The 19,230-nt window shown below is 44.3% G+C and overlaps 2 protein-coding genes across 14 annotated transcripts in view; both read left to right on the top strand.

Annotated features, from left to right (window-relative positions):
• Window positions 1-3,249, top strand: part of LOC106602561 (sorbin and SH3 domain-containing protein 2) — a 93,540-nt gene extending 90,291 nt beyond the window's left edge. For all 12 annotated transcript variants that reach the window (XM_082974226.1, XM_082974224.1, XM_082974223.1 and 9 more), the window contains one exon: window positions 713-3,249. In XM_082974226.1, coding sequence (XP_082830352.1) covers window positions 713-774 — 62 coding nt within the window. In that variant the 3' untranslated portion in view covers window positions 775-3,249. The remainder of the gene's footprint in view (window positions 1-712) is intronic.
• A 2,147-nt stretch (window positions 3,250-5,396) lies between these two features.
• pdlim3a (PDZ and LIM domain 3a) lies at window positions 5,397-17,819 on the top strand. 2 transcript variants are annotated; one of them, XM_045716197.2, is made up of 7 exons: window positions 5,397-5,667; window positions 10,802-10,953; window positions 11,625-11,709; window positions 11,963-12,150; window positions 14,396-14,520; window positions 15,758-15,869; window positions 17,406-17,819. In XM_045716197.2, exons 1-7 carry the CDS (start codon window positions 5,575-5,577, stop codon window positions 17,593-17,595), a joined length of 945 nt encoding a protein of 314 aa, XP_045572153.2. In that variant the 5' UTR covers window positions 5,397-5,574; the 3' UTR covers window positions 17,596-17,819.
• Window positions 17,820-19,230: the final 1,411 nt, after the last annotated feature.

Genomic DNA, 19,230 nt, shown 5'->3' with positions numbered 1-19,230 from the left:
TGCCACATTACTTAAATCTATTCAGTCCTGTCAGATTTACAAATGCCTAGGAGCTAGGGTAAGTGCCTAGGGGGTAGGGGCTAGGGGGGAAGGGGCTAGGGAGTAGGGGCTAGGGGGGAAGGGGCTAGGGAGTAGGGGAAGTTCCTAGGGGCTAGGAGTTGTTTCAGAAAAGGGTCTTCCTCTCCCACTCTGAAATGTCCACTTAATCCATTTTGACAACTCAGCCGGATACCAAACGGCAGTATTATCCACTAAAGACTGGTTGCACTGAGAATGCATTTCCCCCCCTCTTCTAGGTCCTTGTATTTCCTTCCTTCCTCAAAATTCAGCCATGTTGCAATGGGATGTTTAGCTGGACGAGATCTTTAGTTTCCTGATCTGGATATTGAGTACATTGCAGTGTGGTAGGAATGCTGCCATCTAGACAGGCACAGCTGCTGAAAAACTAAACTTTGAATGTATTTTAAAGGTGCAGGGAATCATTCGTGTTTTTAATACAGCAATTATCTGGCTAGTTCCCTCTGCGAATAAGAACCACTGAATCACTTCTAGTGAGCTGTGTAAACGGACATATTCGATTGTTGATTATTATTAGCCTTCATTAAACACGTTCTCTTTTACATTTACGACCTACAACGACGTTTCATTGTGTCACCGTGGGTGTCCACATACAGTGGAAAATGTCATCTCTGTTTTTTGTGTTTTTGCAAAGGAACTTCTCGACGGAGCAAGCAGTTTGGAACCTTCCCAGGAAACTACGTCAAGAAACTATAATGATGAATCCGGTCCACCCCCGCACCCTCCTTACTTGGACCCTTCCATCTCTAGCACAACCCATATTGGACACAACCAACCCGGAGTAAAATGAAGTTGCTCCTAGACACTGATTTGGGTCAGTTTTGCACTTTCCCCATCAATGGTTATGGTTAGGATTGGGGGGAGGTGGAGCTGACCCTAGATCTGTACCTAGGGGAAACCTCACCCCGGAACAACACGCCCCCCATTATGTCGGGTCATCCAAGAAGCCTTTCCCAAGTGTGTGCGACAACGTCACAACAAGTATTTTGTTTTAGCTCTAACTAGCCAACTCTACAGGAGACTATTCCACTAACTAAACGGTTATTTTCTAAATGATGAGGTTGAAGAAGATGAGGTTGAAGAAGATCCATACTTTTGTATTCCTGTCACCTCAGATACTGAAGGAAGGGTAGCCAAACAAGATGGCCCCCTTTTTAGTGTTGACATCCGCTTTTATTTGATTCATTAGATCTATTTTGACCCAGTAATGTAATAACTTGCATTGATAAGTTGATTGTGTAACATTCAGAATGGTCAAATATGGTAAAGAGAGAGTTAAAGATGCCAAGTAAACTGCCACTCAGGATTGCCTTGACATCATCATGTCAGCCATGTTTCTTTTTCCTTTTTCCTCAGTGTTAAATGAATACAGAGACCCCCCCTAAGCGTATTATCTGTAATAGAGGGGCATGTTGCTATTTTCAGAGCAGTATTGTCATAGGACATTGCAACACATTTCAATGTCTAGTCATTTGGCAAATGCTCTTATCCACACCGACTTTCAATAAGCGACACGAAACAACCACAGTATTATTAGTACAAAAATCTTCATCAGATGTTACATTTCATACACCAAACACAGGAACACTTCCCCAGTGAAAATGATGATGTGTAATCCATGATACCCGAAAGTGTTGCTGGATACCACAGGATAGGGTATGACATGTTTGGAGGCAAATGCATTGATATTGAATGCATATATGAATGCATATATCTCTCCAGAGCCTTCTATTCGCACCGGAAGGTTCTGGATATCTGCCCGCTATGGGTCTACAGTCAATTCCAGTTTCTCATTATAGTGTTTGCTAACTCCTATATGGATGAGTTATTTCAAATGTGGAATTGTCAATCGTTGATATTTTTATTTTGAACCCTTCTGTTTGAACAAGTACAGTACATTTTGTACTTTTGATGGAAAATAATATTTATAGATTTGGGATTTTATTGATTGGTTGACTTGGCATTTTATCCCTTTTCTCACGTAACATTTCAGAGTACACTACGGATTTTACAAGTGAAAGCTAGATTGGATTGTCGATAGGGCTTTAGGAGTTTGATACCGTTGGAAAACCATATGCAAAAGCAACTAGTTTTCCCACTTTTTTCTGTATGTATAGATGTTTATAATGGGAAAAGTATTGAATATTGATAAAACGTCATTTAGATGTCTCCGTCCATAGATATAACTCATGGAATGGAAGGAGCAACATCTGTTTCTCAACTTACTTTGTGTACTTTCTTTTAGTTGAAGTGGCCTAAGGTGAAGTGTACTTTTGGCTAATTTCAACCAGAGCAAATCCCCTTGTCATGTTTAAGATAACGAGACAATAGCCAAAAAATGTGTTCCCAGTCGAGTCTGACATTTTACTTTTGTCAATATACAACAAACGTTCAGGTCTCAACAATAAAACAACCCTCCTTTTTGAAATGGTGTTATTTTATTCTATGACGAGGTTTTCTTTTTACGATTGCTGTTGAATACCGTATTAGGAATGTTGCCACATTCATTGCCTTTGTCCAAATGGGATGTTTTACTTCACTCTAATATAATCAGATAAGCAGTGTAAATGAATTTGGTTGAATTATACAGTTATGTTCCTGGAGTTGTTTTTTTTCTCTATAGGTAATTCTGACGGTGACCTTTTTTTACTGTCCGGGATGAATGAAACGATTAGAGTGTCACTGCAATAGCTTATAACAATGTATTTGAATAACATTTATTAGGCATACTTTTTGTGTTCAATGAATATGATTTATGACATTTGTTTTGCCTTTTTCGTGGGTAAATGAGTATGTATTCGTATAGGAAGGACACTGACCGCAGAACAGTCGTTTAAGCACCTTAATATGTAATTACTTTATTTTTGGTTTCTGTTTTTGATTGGTTTTGTTCTAGTTTATTTTTCTCCCCATCCCCTTTTCATTCACTCTTCCCTGGGTCGTGTTCATTAGGCACCAAAAGAAAACGGACTACCTGGACATGTCCAATAAGAAATGCACATTTTCATGTTCTGTTGCAAACGTTTCCCGTTGCTATCCCTAATGAACACGACCCTGGCATGTGAGAGCACTGCGTGTCTGTCGGCGTTGTTGTTTTTTTTGTACGTCTTTTGTATGGAGCTGTAAATCGATGACACGATCCACTGCTTTATAAACTCTTTTCTCACCCACCATCAGTTTGGGTTGCCTTTCTTTCTGCTTGTCATTTTTTCACACCACCTCTTCCTACATCCACCTCATTCGCCTCAGACAGCCATACCGCCATATCCCTATGGTGCAAAATTAATAAATAACGTTTATGCAAAAACAGAAAACCTTTGTGGTGGACTACACTACTTTAAGGTTCTCTTTATGAAGGGTACCTTAATGTGAAGTGGTACCTTGTAGTGTTACCAGGGATAACCGCTCTGGAGAACAAAATTGAGTATAAGGGAATTTAACGTTTAAAATATTTCTAGTCTGACTTTGCTACCACTTTCGGGGACTTTAAAGGTTTTGGACTGAAGACATGGAGGATCCCCGCTCACATTGGAGTTGTTTTATATTGCATCTGAAAGGCGGGCCTACAAGTGTGGACTCTTAGCTTTGTCCAAATGTAAACTCAAGTGGATGCATTGCAATGAAGACATTCTTATTACAAGTCTTTCTGCTTTAATTTACGATTTTTGGTGACTGTATTCCTAATAAATTCTGCCTGATAATTTCAATATTTTTTCTCTCTTTGGAAAGTCTGAAAGCAGGCGGACTTCTTTTCTCACTGGTGTGACAAAAACATGGTTATACAATAGTTAAGTAGTGCTGTTGTCCATGTAGGAATGACTGTACATTTGATACTGTATGAAATTAAACGGTATTTATCCAAAAAACATAATTTGCCCCGGGATACTTCAACTGGTGACTCAGAATAAAGACAAAGGAGCCCTTTGTTGCTGGGTAAATCTGATAGATTTATTGATGGGACAAACAAACAAAAGGGTTATGTTTCGGCATAAATCGTCTCCATCATAGCCTTCTGTTTAAGCTGGGCTGTAGCGCGTTTGGGTATACGTCTTTTCTATTTGTAAACTGAAAGGTTAAAGTTCACTGCCCCAATATGTATTGGACTGTATTGTTGAATCACGATTTGAAGTGTGTTCTATGTGAAGTAGGTACGTATTTGGAGACGTGTGTGTGTGTGTGTACGTACGCTCCTTCTACATAACACACACCATCCGAGACATCCTTCATTTGTGTAGGAGTCAGCTCCTCCCTAAACCTGTCCCCATGGCAACTGTACAAACAAACCCGGACTGATAGGTCTTGAAGGAGGTATGTTAGCAGTTTCAGGAGATCGACACTGAGGGGAGAACGAACGACTTTAACGTCATCATAATTGGCCATCCGTTGTTTTTGTTGGCTTTCTTCCTCCCCGTTGACATTATGGAAACAGGCTTAATGCACAGGGGGTGGGCTGACAACTTGAATAGATTAGGTTGTCTTGCTTCAATGCTTACTGTGCGTTAACGTTGTTACGCACATACACACATAAGAACTGCTTGTGTTTGACGGATGAGTTAGTTGCATTAGATGTTCTTGTAACGGTTTCAGTTAGGCGTGAGCGAGAGAAAGAAAAAGTGCCTCCGCTAATGGGAATGTAAACACCTCTGACCTCGTTTCTGTTTAATACTCACTGTGTGGAGATAGAGAAAGAAAGAAAAGTAGAGAGAGCGAAACGTTCAGAACAGAATGGAGATTGGCTCATGTCCAGATCAGACAAACAGAAAAAGAACGAGAGATCTCGAATTAAATGAAGAGAGCGAAAGAGAGGCTGGGAGGAGAGCCCTAGCTCTGGGCCGCTCCAGATCAATAGGGCCTGGAATGCTGCTGCGCCTGGGGGACCTCCAGGGCCTGAGCAAGGAGCTGCGCCGGCAGACCAAATAAGGGCAGGAGCCGCCGGAGGGGGGAGGGGGAGGGGGGGGGGGTCAAGGAGAGACAAGTGGGCCGCATGCTCACAGACACTGGCCTATCTCCGCTCTTCCCCTGGATGTTCATAGGCATACAGGTGGAGCAAGAGAGCGAGACACTGCTGGAGAAGAATGACGCTATGTGAGTTGGATGAGTTGAAGTGTAATGAGTATCATGTTCAGAAACAGCGAAAGAGCTACTATGTCCGAGAAGGAGGTGGAAAAGAGAGGGAGAGAGAAAGTGTGAGAGAGAGTGAGTCCAAACAGAAGTAAAGGAAAACAGCGAGAAAGTGTCACCAGCCAAAAGAGGAAAAGAACAAGAGAGAGAGGGAGAGCTGCCTCTGGTCCTGAGTCGGGCCAATGACTTCACTCAGGGGGTGGGGTTCCCTCCCCCCCCCCACCACTCCACTAGTATAAAAGGGTACATGACTAAGTTGTCCCGCTGCTTTGTTTATGAGAACCCTGCTGTGTTTGGGACACACACACACACACACACCAGTGTACTTCCAGATACAGGAACAGAGACACGGGGACAAGGGACAGAGAGGGGGACATGCCACTGGACGTTGTCCTAAACGGCCCGGCCCCGTGGGGTTTCCGACTGACCGGGGGAAAGGACTTCAACCAGCCCCTCACCATCTCCAGGGTAAGAGCATGTGTACCTGATACTTTCAGACTGACAATGGGTGGGTGATTGTGTGTTTACAGTATGTGTTGTATGTGTGATGTGTGCTCGAGCATCTTCGAGCGGGCCTGGTGCTAGGTGTTTGTGTGGGTGAGGAGCCAGTAGTAGGGAGGTGTGTGTGTGTGTGTGTGTGTGTGATGTGTCTTCCTACAGTGAACGCACACAGTCCGATATACAGTACTCAACCGTTCCACCATTGTGTTCTGCGTGTAGAGGGTTAGGTTGATCCGCTCTGTCTTAGCCTATGGTGTGCTCCCCCCTTCCCCCTTTCTCTCGCTCACTGCCAGCATACTTGGCTCACCTTCCCTTTACCCTCTTGTCTCAGTTAAGTAGCTGCCCTAGGATGAGAAACAGCATGGAAGAGCTCAGTGTATTAAACCTGACTGACTATGCAGTAATATTTCCAAAAAGGCTGCATCCCAAATGAAAACATATTCCCTATATCGTGACTAAGGCCCATAGGAATCTGGTAGAAGAAAAAAAAAAAAGTAGTGCACTATAAAGGGAATAGGAAGCAATTTGGACACGGTCGTTCCCTAACATAGAACAGCCCAGATACTTCCAGTGAAAGATCATTGGATTGTGAATGTGTGTTTTGGGGATGTGTGTTAAAGCCTGATACAGCAGGGGTCTTTCCATGGGGTGGAAGGCTGGGGGATCATCCACACACACACACACACACACACACACACACACACACACACACACACACACACACCACACACACACACACACACACACACACACACCCGTGTTCCAGTAAATATCTGCAGCTTAGTTTGAAATAGCTGTTTGCATCATCTACTGACACACACACACACACACACACACATACACACACACACACACACACACACACAGCAGCTGAATGAACGCAGACGGCCGGGAATGGATTAATAGCTGGTGATCAAAGCGCAGTCTCCTGGCTAGGCTTCTAGGTTGAGTTATTCAGAGAATGCCCTCCATTTAGCTCAAGTCAAGACATTAAACTGTGTGTGTGTGTGTGATCAGCAGCATCATCGTCATCATGTGTTTGTGTTAGCATTGTGTGTTTGTTTGTATGTGTGTCTGTCTGTCTCTGTGTGTGCGTACATGTTGGAGTTTTTAACGTTGGCAAGGTGCGTGTCTTTGTATATGTGTGTGCGCGTGCGTAACCATAGGAGTATCAGTAATCCCTGTCGTGTGTCTAAGTTTAGGCCTGACACCAGGGCCGGGGGCTAAAAGTTACTGGGGAGATCTGTGAATCACCGACCCTTGGGGGCCACTACACACCTGTTGTGTGAGCAGAGAACCGCAAGCTGAAGGAGAGAGTCAGGCAGGCGAGGGAGGGAGGGACAAGTACTGGGGTCTCTGCCATGATGTCAGACAAGTGTTGATTATCAAACAACTTTTCAAAGGCACTGCAGGTAGATGATGCCCCTAACCACAGATCTAGGGTCAGATTACCTGATCCCCAAGCTTAACCTTAACCATCAGGGGGATGAAGTACAGTCTGAGTCAGTTTCAGTCACTTTTCACTTTTTTCCCGCTGATTGATTTAAATCTCCTCACATACCCTTGACCCTGTCCGTGTATGCTTGCCTGTGTGCCCGATCCCTTCACAATCCACCCACTAGACACGCTCTCATCACTTTACTCTCAACCTCTCACAAAGCAGCCGTTCATCAAAGCTTTTCAAACCTCTCTCTACGTGGTTTTTATCAGCTCTCGTTCGAAGGGCTGCTCACTTGTAATGAGATTTAGCCACTGCCACATTCCTCTTGCTCGCAGAGCTTGAACCCCGACCTCGACCTTGTCTCAACCTCTTCTTCCCGGGCCATTTTGGTCAAAAACATCCCTTTCTGCGGGTTGATTTTGTTTCCAAATGAAAGTGTAAACTATCTCCAGGACGGATGACGAGTGGTGTTTAAATTAGCTGCGGCCGTGCATTTTTGGCTGGGACTGGAAGCTGAGTAGGGAAGAAACTAGGGGCTGTGTTCAGTAGCGTGTGTACAGCATAGCAAAATAGAAATTAGTAATGGTAGTAGGTCTCTGTTTCAAATCGTTGCTTTCTCCCTCCTGAACACAACCCAGGTGTCCATCCACGCAGGAAACTTTTGGCCCTAACCCTTCAATGTTTGCAGATCTGAAGAGTCTGGGTAGGTTCCAGTGTAGTGGAGGAGCTTCCGCCATATTGCTTTCACCTTACAGATCTGCAAACGTTTAAAGGGCCAAATGAAGGGTTAGGGAGCGATTTGTGACTGACTGTTGGAATGGATAGGAGAGTAGTAAAAATGATGCACATCACAGGGAGATACAGATGGTTGTCTAGGAAAAAGCCAAAGTTTAAAATGTTCATCCTGGGTTATTTATAGGCCTATGAGTTAAGAGCGAGAGAGAGCACGAGAGAGAGAGAGCACGAGAGAGAGAAAGAGCACGAGAGAGAGAGCACGAGAGAGAGAGAGAGCACGAGAGAGAGAGCACGAGCTCAAATACCAGTGAGGGCAAGGCACTTTATACAGAGAGAGAGAGAGGTTTACCTCCTGACTTTATACACAGAGAGGTTTCAACCATCTACTTTGGAGGCCAGGACACTGTCAAGTAGACAGGCTACTAAAACAAACTGCAAAATCTGCAACAGAATCTACTTTTGAGTTGGAGTTTTGGTATTGCTTTTAATTTGTGTGAACATACATAGCATATAGTTGTGGGTTGTTGTGCACAAAATGCAGCAACCCTATCAACAAAATTGGGTCGTCAAAACATTGCCTTAAGGTAATTTCATGAACAACCTTCTCCCAATCTATATGCAACGACGTGTTAGGAGGAAATAGAATCATGCAAATCTATGCTTTTATTTGAGGTTCTTTCAACCAGAAGTGGTTAAAGGTTGTCTACCTCACTAGAAGTGGGCCTACAGTTAACCTAACGTATCAATTAGGCCCAAAGAGATTTGTTCAACTACAATCAGTCACATAGATGATGAGGTGGCACTGATATAGGGCAGGCCAACCTAACTACAGACAGATGATGAGGTGGCACTGATATAGGGCAGGCCAACCTAACTACAGACAGATGATGAGGTGGCACTGATATAGGGCAGGCCAACCTAACTACAGACAGATGATGAGGTGGCACTGATATAGGGCAGGCCAACCTAACTACAGACAGATGATGAGGTGGCACTGATATAGGGCAGGCCAACCTAACTGCAGACAGATGATGAGGTGGCACTGATATAGGGCAGGCCAACCTAACTGCAGACAGATGATGAGGTGGCACTGATATAGGGCAGGCCAACCTAACTGCAGACAGATGATGAGGTGGCACTGATATAGGGCAGGCCAACCTAACTACAGACAGATGATGAGGTGGCACTGATATAGGGCAGGCCAACCTAACTGCAGACAGATGATGAGGTGGCACTGATATAGGGCAGGCCAACCTAACTGCAGACAGATGATGAGGTGGCACTGATATAGGGCAGGCCAACCTAACTACAGACAGATGATGAGGTGGCACTGATATAGGGCAGGCCAACCTAACTGCAGACAGATGATGAGGTAGCACTGATATAGGGCAGGCCAACCTAACTACAGACAGATGATGAGGTGGCACTGATATAGGGCAGGCCAACCTAACTACAGACAGATGATGAGGTGGCACTGATATAGGGCAGGCCAACCTAACTACAGACAGATGATGAGGTGGCACTGATATAGGGCAGGCCAACCTAACTGCAGACAGATGATGGGGTGGCACTGATATACAGCAGACCAACCTAACTGCAGACAGATGATGAGGTGGCACTGATATACAGCAGACCAACCTAACTGCAGACAGATGATGGGGTGGCACTGATATACAGCAGACCAACCTAACTGCAGACAGATGATGGGGTGGCACTGATATACAGCAGACCAACCTAACTGCAGACAGATGATGGGGTGGCACTGATATACAGCAGACCAACCTAACTGCAGACAGATGATGGGGTGGCACTGATATACAGCAGACCAACCTAACTACAGACAGATGATGAGGTGGCACTGATATAGGGCAGGCCAACCTAACTACAGACAGATGATGAGGTGGCACTGATATAGGGCAGACCAACCTAACTGCAGACAGATGATGGGGTGGCACTGATATACAGCAGACCAACCTAACTGCAGACAGATGATGGGGTGGCACTGATATAGGGCAGACCAACCTAACTGCAGACAGATGATGGGGTGGCACTGATATAGGGCAGACCAACCTAACTGCAGACAGATGATGAGGTAGCACTGATATACAGCAGACCAACCTAACTACAGACAGATGACGAGGTGGCACTGATACACAGCAGACCAACCTAACCTGTGTTCATTCATTATGTATACATAGGACAGTACATGCCTTTTGAAGTGCCATTTGATTACGATGAAGAAAGAGTGCAAGATGGAGGGAGAAGGAGAGAGATGGAACGAGAGAGTGTTAGAGAGAATAAGAGAGGTGGAGTGTGAGACAGAAATAGGGAGAGAGATGGGGAAGTGAGGGAGGGAGGGGACAAGGGAGGAAGGGAGTGAGATGGAGATGGCATGCATGTGCGGTGAGGTAAGAAGGATATCCCCATGTTGTTTGTGTGACTACGGAACCACACAAATATGGCACACATTTCTGCCTGGCTAATAGTAGATTATTAACAGCAGCATGCACCTGCTCCTTACTGATCTCTCTCTCTCTCCCTCTCCTCTCTCTGTCTCCATCTCTCTCTCCATCTCTCTCTCTGTCTGAATGATCGGGTTTTACAAGTCATACCGAGTTACATACGGGAGAGAATCGTAAAAATGTACCTTGGCAGCAGCCGGGGTTCTTACTTCAAGCTCTCTCTCTCTCTCTCTCTCTCTCTCTTTCTTTCCATCTCCCTCTCCCTCATTCTCTCAGTTCAGTTCACTTTCTAAGTATGAAAAGTGAAGACATTGGCTTACTTCACCAAAGTAAACGAAGACAACACTAATAACGGCAACCGTTATTATAATAATTTGTGACAATGGAAAGAATAATGATCAATCGCATGTGTCACCGCTCTCGTTCTCTCTCTCTCTCTCTCTCTCTCTCTCTCTCTGGGCAGATCACTCCGGGCAGTAAGGCGGCGGTGGCCAACCTGTGTCCTGGTGATGTCATCCTGGCCATCGAGGGCGTCCCGGCAGAGGACATGATGCACTGTGAGGCCCAGAACAAGATCAAAGACGCCATCTACCAGCTCATCCTCACCGTCCAAAGGTCAGGGGTCACACTGTGGGGGTCACACTACTCACATGCACACACAGGAATACACACACGGATATCAGCCGTCTCACGTAAACACATACACACACATACATACATGTACGCAAATACACACGCGCCTCTCACATAAAAGCACACGACGTACAATTGAGACAGGTGTACAAACATCACTGACACAAGTGACTGCCAATGAAGTAAACAAACTGTCACTGGTTGGGTGTATCCTATGACACACATAGCTAGTCAAACACACTTTCATGTTTGATTAACTACAGAACTTACTTGATGAATCCCAAGATATCTTTTAACACACACGTAGAACTTTCCGTCTTATGTAGAATGTTCCAGAGCTGGCAAAAGACGAGCTCTCGCATTCCTGTTCTTTGATTTCATACCCAACAACGCCAAGAAAGGAGCCACACACACCCACTCTCTAATACAGACACACTTATGCACGCCCACGCACATACTCACACACACACTTTTATACTGTTCACACACCAAAGGAAGTCTATAAAGTTGGGTTTGATTTATGAGTGCTCAGCGCACCGTGGCCCAGCCGCCATGTAAACTGATGTATGGTCTGTGGTCATAATCGTTTCACCTGCGGTCGAGGGAGTTGACAGTGAGCTCTTGTTTGATCGTGACCCGATTCTTGTTCCCAGACCAGAAACCAGGCTATGGTCGCCTCAAGTCACGGAAGACGGGAAAGCCAACCCGTTCAAAATCAACTTGGAGGCTGAGCAGCAGGTGAGAGCTAGAGGGAGAAGTCATGTGGATCTCATTAGGGGGTCGAGAGAGAAAGACTGTGTGTGCGTGAGTATATGTGTGTACCTGCATAGCTTGTATGTGTGTATTTGTTTGTTTTAGAAGTCTATATATATTTGTGTCCGCACCTGTTGGTGTTTGTGTGTGTAATTACACATTTCCAACTAGAAAAAAAGACTGAGAACATCACATAATGCCTCCTTGTCTTTTTCTCTCTCTCTCTCATTCCATTCAGGAGTTCAAACCCATTGGTACGGGTCACAACCGCAAGGCCCAGCCCTTTATAGCTGCAGCTAACATCGACGACCATCGTCAGGTGGTGAGCACAGCCTACAACACCCCCATAGGCCTCTACTCCTCAGGCAACATCCAGGACGCCATGCACGGACAGATGAGGGGCCTGGTCCAGGACAAGCCAGAGGGGTGAGATGGTCGGTGGGTTGATGGGTGGTTGGGTGGGTGGGTGGGTGGGTGGGTGTCTGTCTGTCTGTCTGTCTGTCTGTCTGTCTGTCTGTCTGTCTGTCTGTCTGTCTGTCTGTCTGTCTGTCTGTCTGTCTGTCTGTCTGTCTGTCTGTCTGTCTGTCTGTCTGTCTGTCTGTCTGTCTGTCTGTCTGTCTGTCTGTCTGCCTGCCTGCCTGCCTGCCTGCCTGCCTGCCTGCCTGCTTTCAATCCGGCGGCATGGTGATATCAGTAACGCTATATAAGCTTCCACTGTCGTCTTCTATGAAAGCTTCTGTTCATTTGTTTCTGCCAGAGTTTGGTTACTGTAGTTAGCACTATTCCAAAACACATACAGTGCATTCGGAAAGTATTCAGACCCCTTGACTTTAATCAGCACAACAGTTTTCAGCTGCGCTAACATAATTGCAAAAAGGGTTTTCTAATGATCAATTAGCCTTTTAAAATTATAAACTTGGATTAGCTAACACAACGTGCCATTGGAACACATGAGTGATGGTTGCCGATAATGGACCTCTGTACGCCTATGTAGATATTCCGTAACAAATCAGCCGTTTCCAGCTACAATAGTAATTTACAACATTAACAATGTCTACTCTGTATTTCTGATCAATTTGATGTTATTTTAATGGACAAAAAATGTGCTTTTCTTTCAAAAACAAGACATTTCTTAGTGACCCCAAACTTTTGAACGGTAGTGTGAATATAAAAAAAAGAATGGTCCACAACCCAAAGGACATCCAGCCAACTTGACACAACTGTGGGAGTCCACATGGGCCAGCATCCCTGCGGAACGCTTTCGGCACCTTGTAGAGTCCCCGCCCGATGAATTGAGGCTGTTCTGAGGGCAAAAGAGGGTTCAACTCAATATTAGGAAAGTGTTCCTAATCTTTTGTACACTCAGTGTATATATACATTTAAAAACTGTGTGGTTCGAGCCCTGAATGATGATTGGCTGACAGCCGCGGTATATCAGACCGTATACCACGTGTATGCCAAAACATTTATTTGTACTTCTCTAATTACACTGGTAACCAGTTTATAGTAAGAATAAGGCACCTCGGGGGTTTGCGTTGCGTCATGCATAAGAACAGCCCTAGCCGTGGTATATTGGCCATATACCACAAATCCCTGAGGTGCCTTATTGCTTAAATATAGCATATTCAATCCATGTTTAGTATTATAGGCCTGTTGATCTCTTTTAGCAAACTCTGATTAGATCACTTGGTGTTCTGGCTATGGGCGGTGACTATAAAAACAGTTGTGTATATGAAAGGCGTCTGCACACTCATGCTTCATCACCTCTAACCTCCTCTCTCCATTCTCCTCCCGTCCATTCTTCCTCTCTGTTTTTCCCACTCTTCACTTCCTTTTATGGATGTCTGCTGATGCCTGTGTTATGTGTGTCTCTGTCAGACCTGGGTTCAAATACTATTTGAAATATTTAAAATACTTTGAGTGCTTGCTCTAGCCTGCCTGGAGTACCACATGGGTGGGGTTTGCCATTTTGGGACTATTTTATTGGTCCATGGAGCCAGGCAAGCTCAATAAAGCACTGATAATGTATTTGGAAATGATTTCAAATAGTATTTGACCCCAGGTCTGGTCTCTGTAATGTCTGGCGAGGCTCCTTTTGCTTGATGCGGCCTACGATAACCAAAAGCCTCAGGGCCCTGTAGTGAGAGTGCCCCAGATGGCAGGCATCATTTCCCTCCGTGACTTACAGCCCGTCCCTAAACCTGGAGCTGCGGAGGTCTGGACCCCCAGGCCTCAATACGACTCTGATGTTAAATCTGATATGGAGGATAGTGTTGTTATGACTACACTGGTGTCTGCTGGGCTAGATGAACAGTGCTTCCCATGGTAGCCGCAGATCTCGGATGGAATAGGTGGAATCGATGTCGATTAAGGCAGCCCCCTGCACCTCTCTGATTCAGAGGGGTTGGGTTAAATGTGGAAGACACATTTTAGTTCAATGCATTCAGTTGTACAACTGACTAGGTTTCCCCCTTTTTTTCATCTCCACACAATGTGGGATATTTGTGTGTGTGTGTTTGTGAGTGTGTGCCGCATCTGTTATTAATGCTCACCTCTGTGTCTGTGTATTTTTGCTCATCTCTCTCTGTGTGTGTGTGTGTGTGTGTGTGTGTGTGTGTGTGTGTGTGTGTGTGTGTGTGTGTGTGTGTGTGTGTGGCCGTCTCTGTAGTAGCAAGACGCTGAGCTCCATCGAGGAATCTGATGTGTACCGCATGCTCCTGAAAGACCAGGAGGAGCCCCAGGAGCCCCGGCAATCAGGTTCCTTCAAGGCCCTGCAGGACTTCGTCGACAGCGACGGTCAGTTCTCCACTAAGTAGCTTCTCTTTCATTATGATATGGGTGGGTAATGATATCATCATTCAGTGTGGATTCCAGGCTATAATGCTGCAGTCAAGACGAGCTTCACGGTTGCATATAATAATGTATTATTTCTTAATGAGACATATCTAGGACGAACCTGTCGGTGTTGAAGCCATCGTCAGTGTGGGCTAGCTCTCTCCCACTCACACACTTCAGGACCTATAGTTGAATTAAAACCTTTAGCTATCAACATGGCATACATTTTGACCCCGAGAAAAAACTATTGGAAAGAGCCACAATCAAAAGGAAGATATGACTTGAAATCAGTATTTTGTTGGCCATTAATTTTATAAGACAAAGTAGAAGGAGATCATTTAGAATGCACGTTGTTCTGATCTTGGAAAGTGGGTATACAAGGAGTGAACTCTATATACAAATGAATTAGTAGAGAAGAGATTACATGTCTAGGCTTTGGTTCAGCAGGCTAACATGTTCACCTTGAGTGGTACTGATGACCCAGGTTTGATATCTTTACTTGTTGCTTATTGTAAAGGGTCTTTGGGTTTTAGAAAAGTGCTATATAAGGCCTATGAACAAAAATATAAACGCAACATGTAAGGTGTTGGTCCCATGTTTCATGAGCTGAAATAAAAGATGCCAGACATTTTCCATATGCACAAAAAGAGTATTTCTCTCAAATTCTGTGCTAAGGTGTCATCATCAATATACTGTGCTATGGTGTCATCATCAATATACTGTGCTATGGTGATATCATCAATATACTGTGCTATGGTGACATCAATATACTGTGCTATGGTGATATCATCAATATACTGTGCTATGGTGTCATCATCAATATACTGTGCTATGGTGATATCATCAATATACTGTGCTATGGTGTCATCATCAATATACTGTGCTATGGTGATATCATCAATATACTGTGCTATGGTGTCATCATCAATATACTGTGCTATGGTGATATCATCAATATACTGTGCTATGGCGTCATCATATCTGTGACATCATATATGTCTCTAATGCTCTGCTCCCTTTTGTATTTCAATATTAAAATAATTTAATATACTCCATGTACAGTATGCTCCTAATTTGTATCATTTGTTTGTATGCTTTGTCACAAATGGTAACCTATTCCCTATGTATTGACCTGCTCGAAGTAGTGCACTATATAGGGAATAGGGTACTAATAGTGTGTGTCCCATGTGTTGTCCAGGGACTCGCCCCATGGTGACGAGGACAGTGAGAGCGCCCATGACTAAGCCACCGCCGCCCACAGGAAACCTGCAGAAACTGCCCATGTGTGACAAGTGTGGAAACGGCATTGTGTGAGTACTTCGAAGACAAAGCTGCTCTGAGAATGTCATATAAAAAGTTGGTATTGAGTTGCACCCATTTCTTTCAGTACTTAAAAGAAGAGTTACAGCCTGAAATCCAGAACCTGTTTTGAGATAACATTCCACTCCTTTTATTCTGTGTCATTGCCAAGAACAGGAGGCTGCTGAGGGGAGGATGGCTCATAATAATGGTCAGAACTTTTGATGTCTTTGATACCCTTCCACCAATTCAGCTCCGGCCATTACCACGAGCCAGTCCTCCCCAATGAAGGTGCCATCAACCTCCTGTGTTGCCAAACAGTATCTTTCTTCTACAGAGGGTTTGCTTAGTTGTGTTAATCATCGGTGTTTGGTCAGACAAAGAGTGGCAAGGAGTATAATGATAGCAGAATCAAACTGCTACCCAGACCAGAAGAGTTACACCTAAAAAGTTCTGCCAGAAACTAGTCTCCTCTTGAAGGAAAAACACATTGACAAAAAAATAATAATAATAATCAGCTAGAGACCAAAATTATGTTAATTTAAGGCCTAATGAAGTCAACAAATTACAGGACTAACAGATAGAGATCATTGATTTTGATTGACTGGGGGGGGGGGGTTTATCGCATTATCAAAACATTTCTGAGCAACAATTAAGTATCTAACTGTGATTGTTTTCAATTAAAATAGTCATAATAAACTCTTAGTAAAGAGGAATTTCTCACGCAAGAATTTTGTTAGGACTGTCTGGGAGTGGTCTGATTGGGGAGGGGAAAACTGAAAACTAGCTTTTATTGGCAGAGAGGTTTGGAAGAGCCAGGCCAAAACTCCAGTGAAACAGGCTGAAATTTCAGGCAGTCTTTTCAAACAGCTCTTACATTAAAAGGGCATTATCATAATGTTCACAATTTGACAGTATTATTCCAACCTCATAGTGTGGAAATGTATATAAAACATAGGGAAATCACATGTTTAACTGCACTGGGCCTTTAAAGGGGAAGTTGGAATTTGAGGTTGTACTTTTTAATATTTCTAACATGTTTCTACCAGTCTTTAGACTAAAGACTGGCATACGAGAAATATGTATGAGAAAACTTGTTATCGGGTGAGGAGCAACATAGCTGACAACAATGTACACTGAGAACACCTGCTGTTTCCATGACATAGACTGACCAGGTGAATCCAGGTGAAAGCTATAATCCCTTATTGATGTCACTTGTTAAATTCACTTAAATCGGTGTAGACAGGTTAAATAAGGATTTTTAAGCCTTGAGACAATTGAGACATGGATTGTGTATGTTTGCCATTCAGAGGGTGAATGGGCAAGACAACAGATTTAAGTGCCTTCGAACGGGGTATGGTAGTAGGTGCCAGCCGCACCGGTTTGAGTGTGTCAAGAACCGCAACTCTGCTAGGATTTTCACGCTCAACAGTTTCCCGTGTGTATCAAGAATGGTCAACCACCCAAAGAACATCCAGCAAACTTGGGGGGGGGGTCAGCGGTAACTTTAGCCTACTCCTGTTGTTAACTCTGTTGTTCTTCTATAGGGGCACAGTGGTGAAAGCGAGGGACAAGTTCCGTCACCCTGGCTGCTTCGTGTGCACCGACTGTGACGTCAACCTTAAACAGAAGGGCTACTTCTTCGTGGAAGGCCAACTGTACTGCGAGACCCACGCTAGAGCCCGGACGAGACCCACGGAGGGCCATGACCTTGTCACCGCTTTCCCCTCGGCATAGGACCCTTCTCACACACACACACAGCACGCACCAGCCTAAAAACTCTGTCTGCCAGTGAGGCACCTTTGATTGTAACTGTTTGTGTCTGTGTTCTCCTGTGTTCTCTATTGTCTGTATGCTCTGTTTTGCACAAATCCTGAGAGTGCATTTGTTTGTGAATACACTTACATGTATACTACTCTCTTCCTTCAAATAAAGGGGGTTTTAACTCCATGTTGTGGAAATGCCTCATATTGTCTTTCTCTTCATCCCTTTCCTGAGCTGGCTGGCTGACTGACTGACTGACAGGCAGACACACTAGATGAAGTGCTGGCACGTTACAGTGTCACAGAGGGCACTGAGAGCCCCTCAAGTGGGGGTGGGGGGTGGGGGGGGTGAGGAGCTGTGAATGTGTCACCTTCCCAGGGTCAGCTGTGCTTCCTCACGGGGTGTCACGGTGGGCATAAAGGGTACTGTCTGTTTACGATCTGGGGATTTGGCATCCGGCCAGACGGTGAGCCTCAGTGAATGAGTTGTAAGGTCAGCAAGTGTTTGGGTGACAGCTGAAAGGGATGAACGCGAGGACGGACAACTGTGATTAGAGAAAAACGAATGAGATAAAAAACCTAAAGTTACATGTCTTCTGTTGGTTGAGCTTGTCACACACCTGCTATGTGCATGAGCGGATCATTATGAGATTGTGAGGAGTCATGTTGCTGAAGTGAAGTGAACCTAATTCAAGTCGCTAGCCTACATTATTTCAACCTTTATCCCGAAGAGACTTTACTTTCCCCTAGTGTTCAGTAGCCATCCCAACAGCTGTGTGGGTGAAGAAATGAATGGATATGACGTAGTAGTCTGAAAAGACATGTTGGTCCTGGATGTGTAAATTAAGTCACAATAACAGTCAATGACATTTTGTTTTGCGTGCTCTTTTCAAGAAAGTTAACTCAGAGAGGTGTTATGAGGTAAGTCGACAGTGATGTAGCCTATATCCCTCCACCAGTTGTGAGAGGCCTATGAAACCGGGCCTGGCTCCAATAATAACCCAAAGACCCCAGCTAAATAATGTACCATCGGCCCAATGAATCAGACACTGATGCGTTTTCTTTCTCTGAATACTGTACCTTGTGTGACTTTTGTAGGTCACTTTTCAGTTCCCACACATTTTAGGTGGGCTCAAGTGTCACGTCCCTCTTGTTCTAGATGATGCCAGATGTTTTCTCAGTGGGGCAAAACATCACAGACATTTGACAGGGTGACATCACAGGTAAGTTGATCCCGTTGGCTATAACTGTAAAAGGAAAAATGGTACCTTGGCAAGAGTCTGTATTACAACATGGCATAAGGGTGAGAAGTGTTGGCACAAGATACAACCCAGTTGTCCATGAAACGTTGTAAACAGGCCTAAATTAGGCCTACTATAGAACAATATCTAATTTGAAGCATACAGATATTTCTTAAAATGAGACTAAGCATATTTATAGATTAGACATGACTTGTTAAAATGGCAAAAGGTTCAGTCTCAAAAGGCTCGCAAACCAAAACAAATTGAGAAGTGTGTAAAAATGGTGTGTGAAAGAACGGTTGATGCTAAACTTCGTGCTCCCTAATAAATCATTGCGTGATGTTACCATGGTGATCGGAATTCTGATT

The sequence above is a fragment of the Salmo salar genome, chromosome 04 (genome assembly GCF_965601325.2).
Source record: "Salmo salar chromosome 04, fSalSal1, whole genome shotgun sequence".
In the NCBI taxonomy this organism is placed as follows: Eukaryota; Metazoa; Chordata; class Actinopteri; order Salmoniformes; family Salmonidae; genus Salmo; species Salmo salar.
This window is presented reverse-complemented; position numbering and strand designations above follow the sequence as displayed.

Bases quoted from the DNA above. Each gene is read 5' to 3' on its own strand.
- pdlim3a (XM_045716197.2), top strand. From the start codon at position 5,575: ATGCCACTGGACGTTGTCCTAAACGGCCCGGCCCCGTGGGGTTTCCGA. The intron at 10,954-11,624 runs GTCAGGGGTCAC...TCTTGTTCCCAG, and splicing joins CTCATCCTCACCGTCCAAAG to ACCAGAAACCAGGCTATGGT. The intron at 12,151-14,395 runs GTGAGATGGTCG...TCTCTGTAGTAG, and splicing joins GTCCAGGACAAGCCAGAGGG to CAAGACGCTGAGCTCCATCG.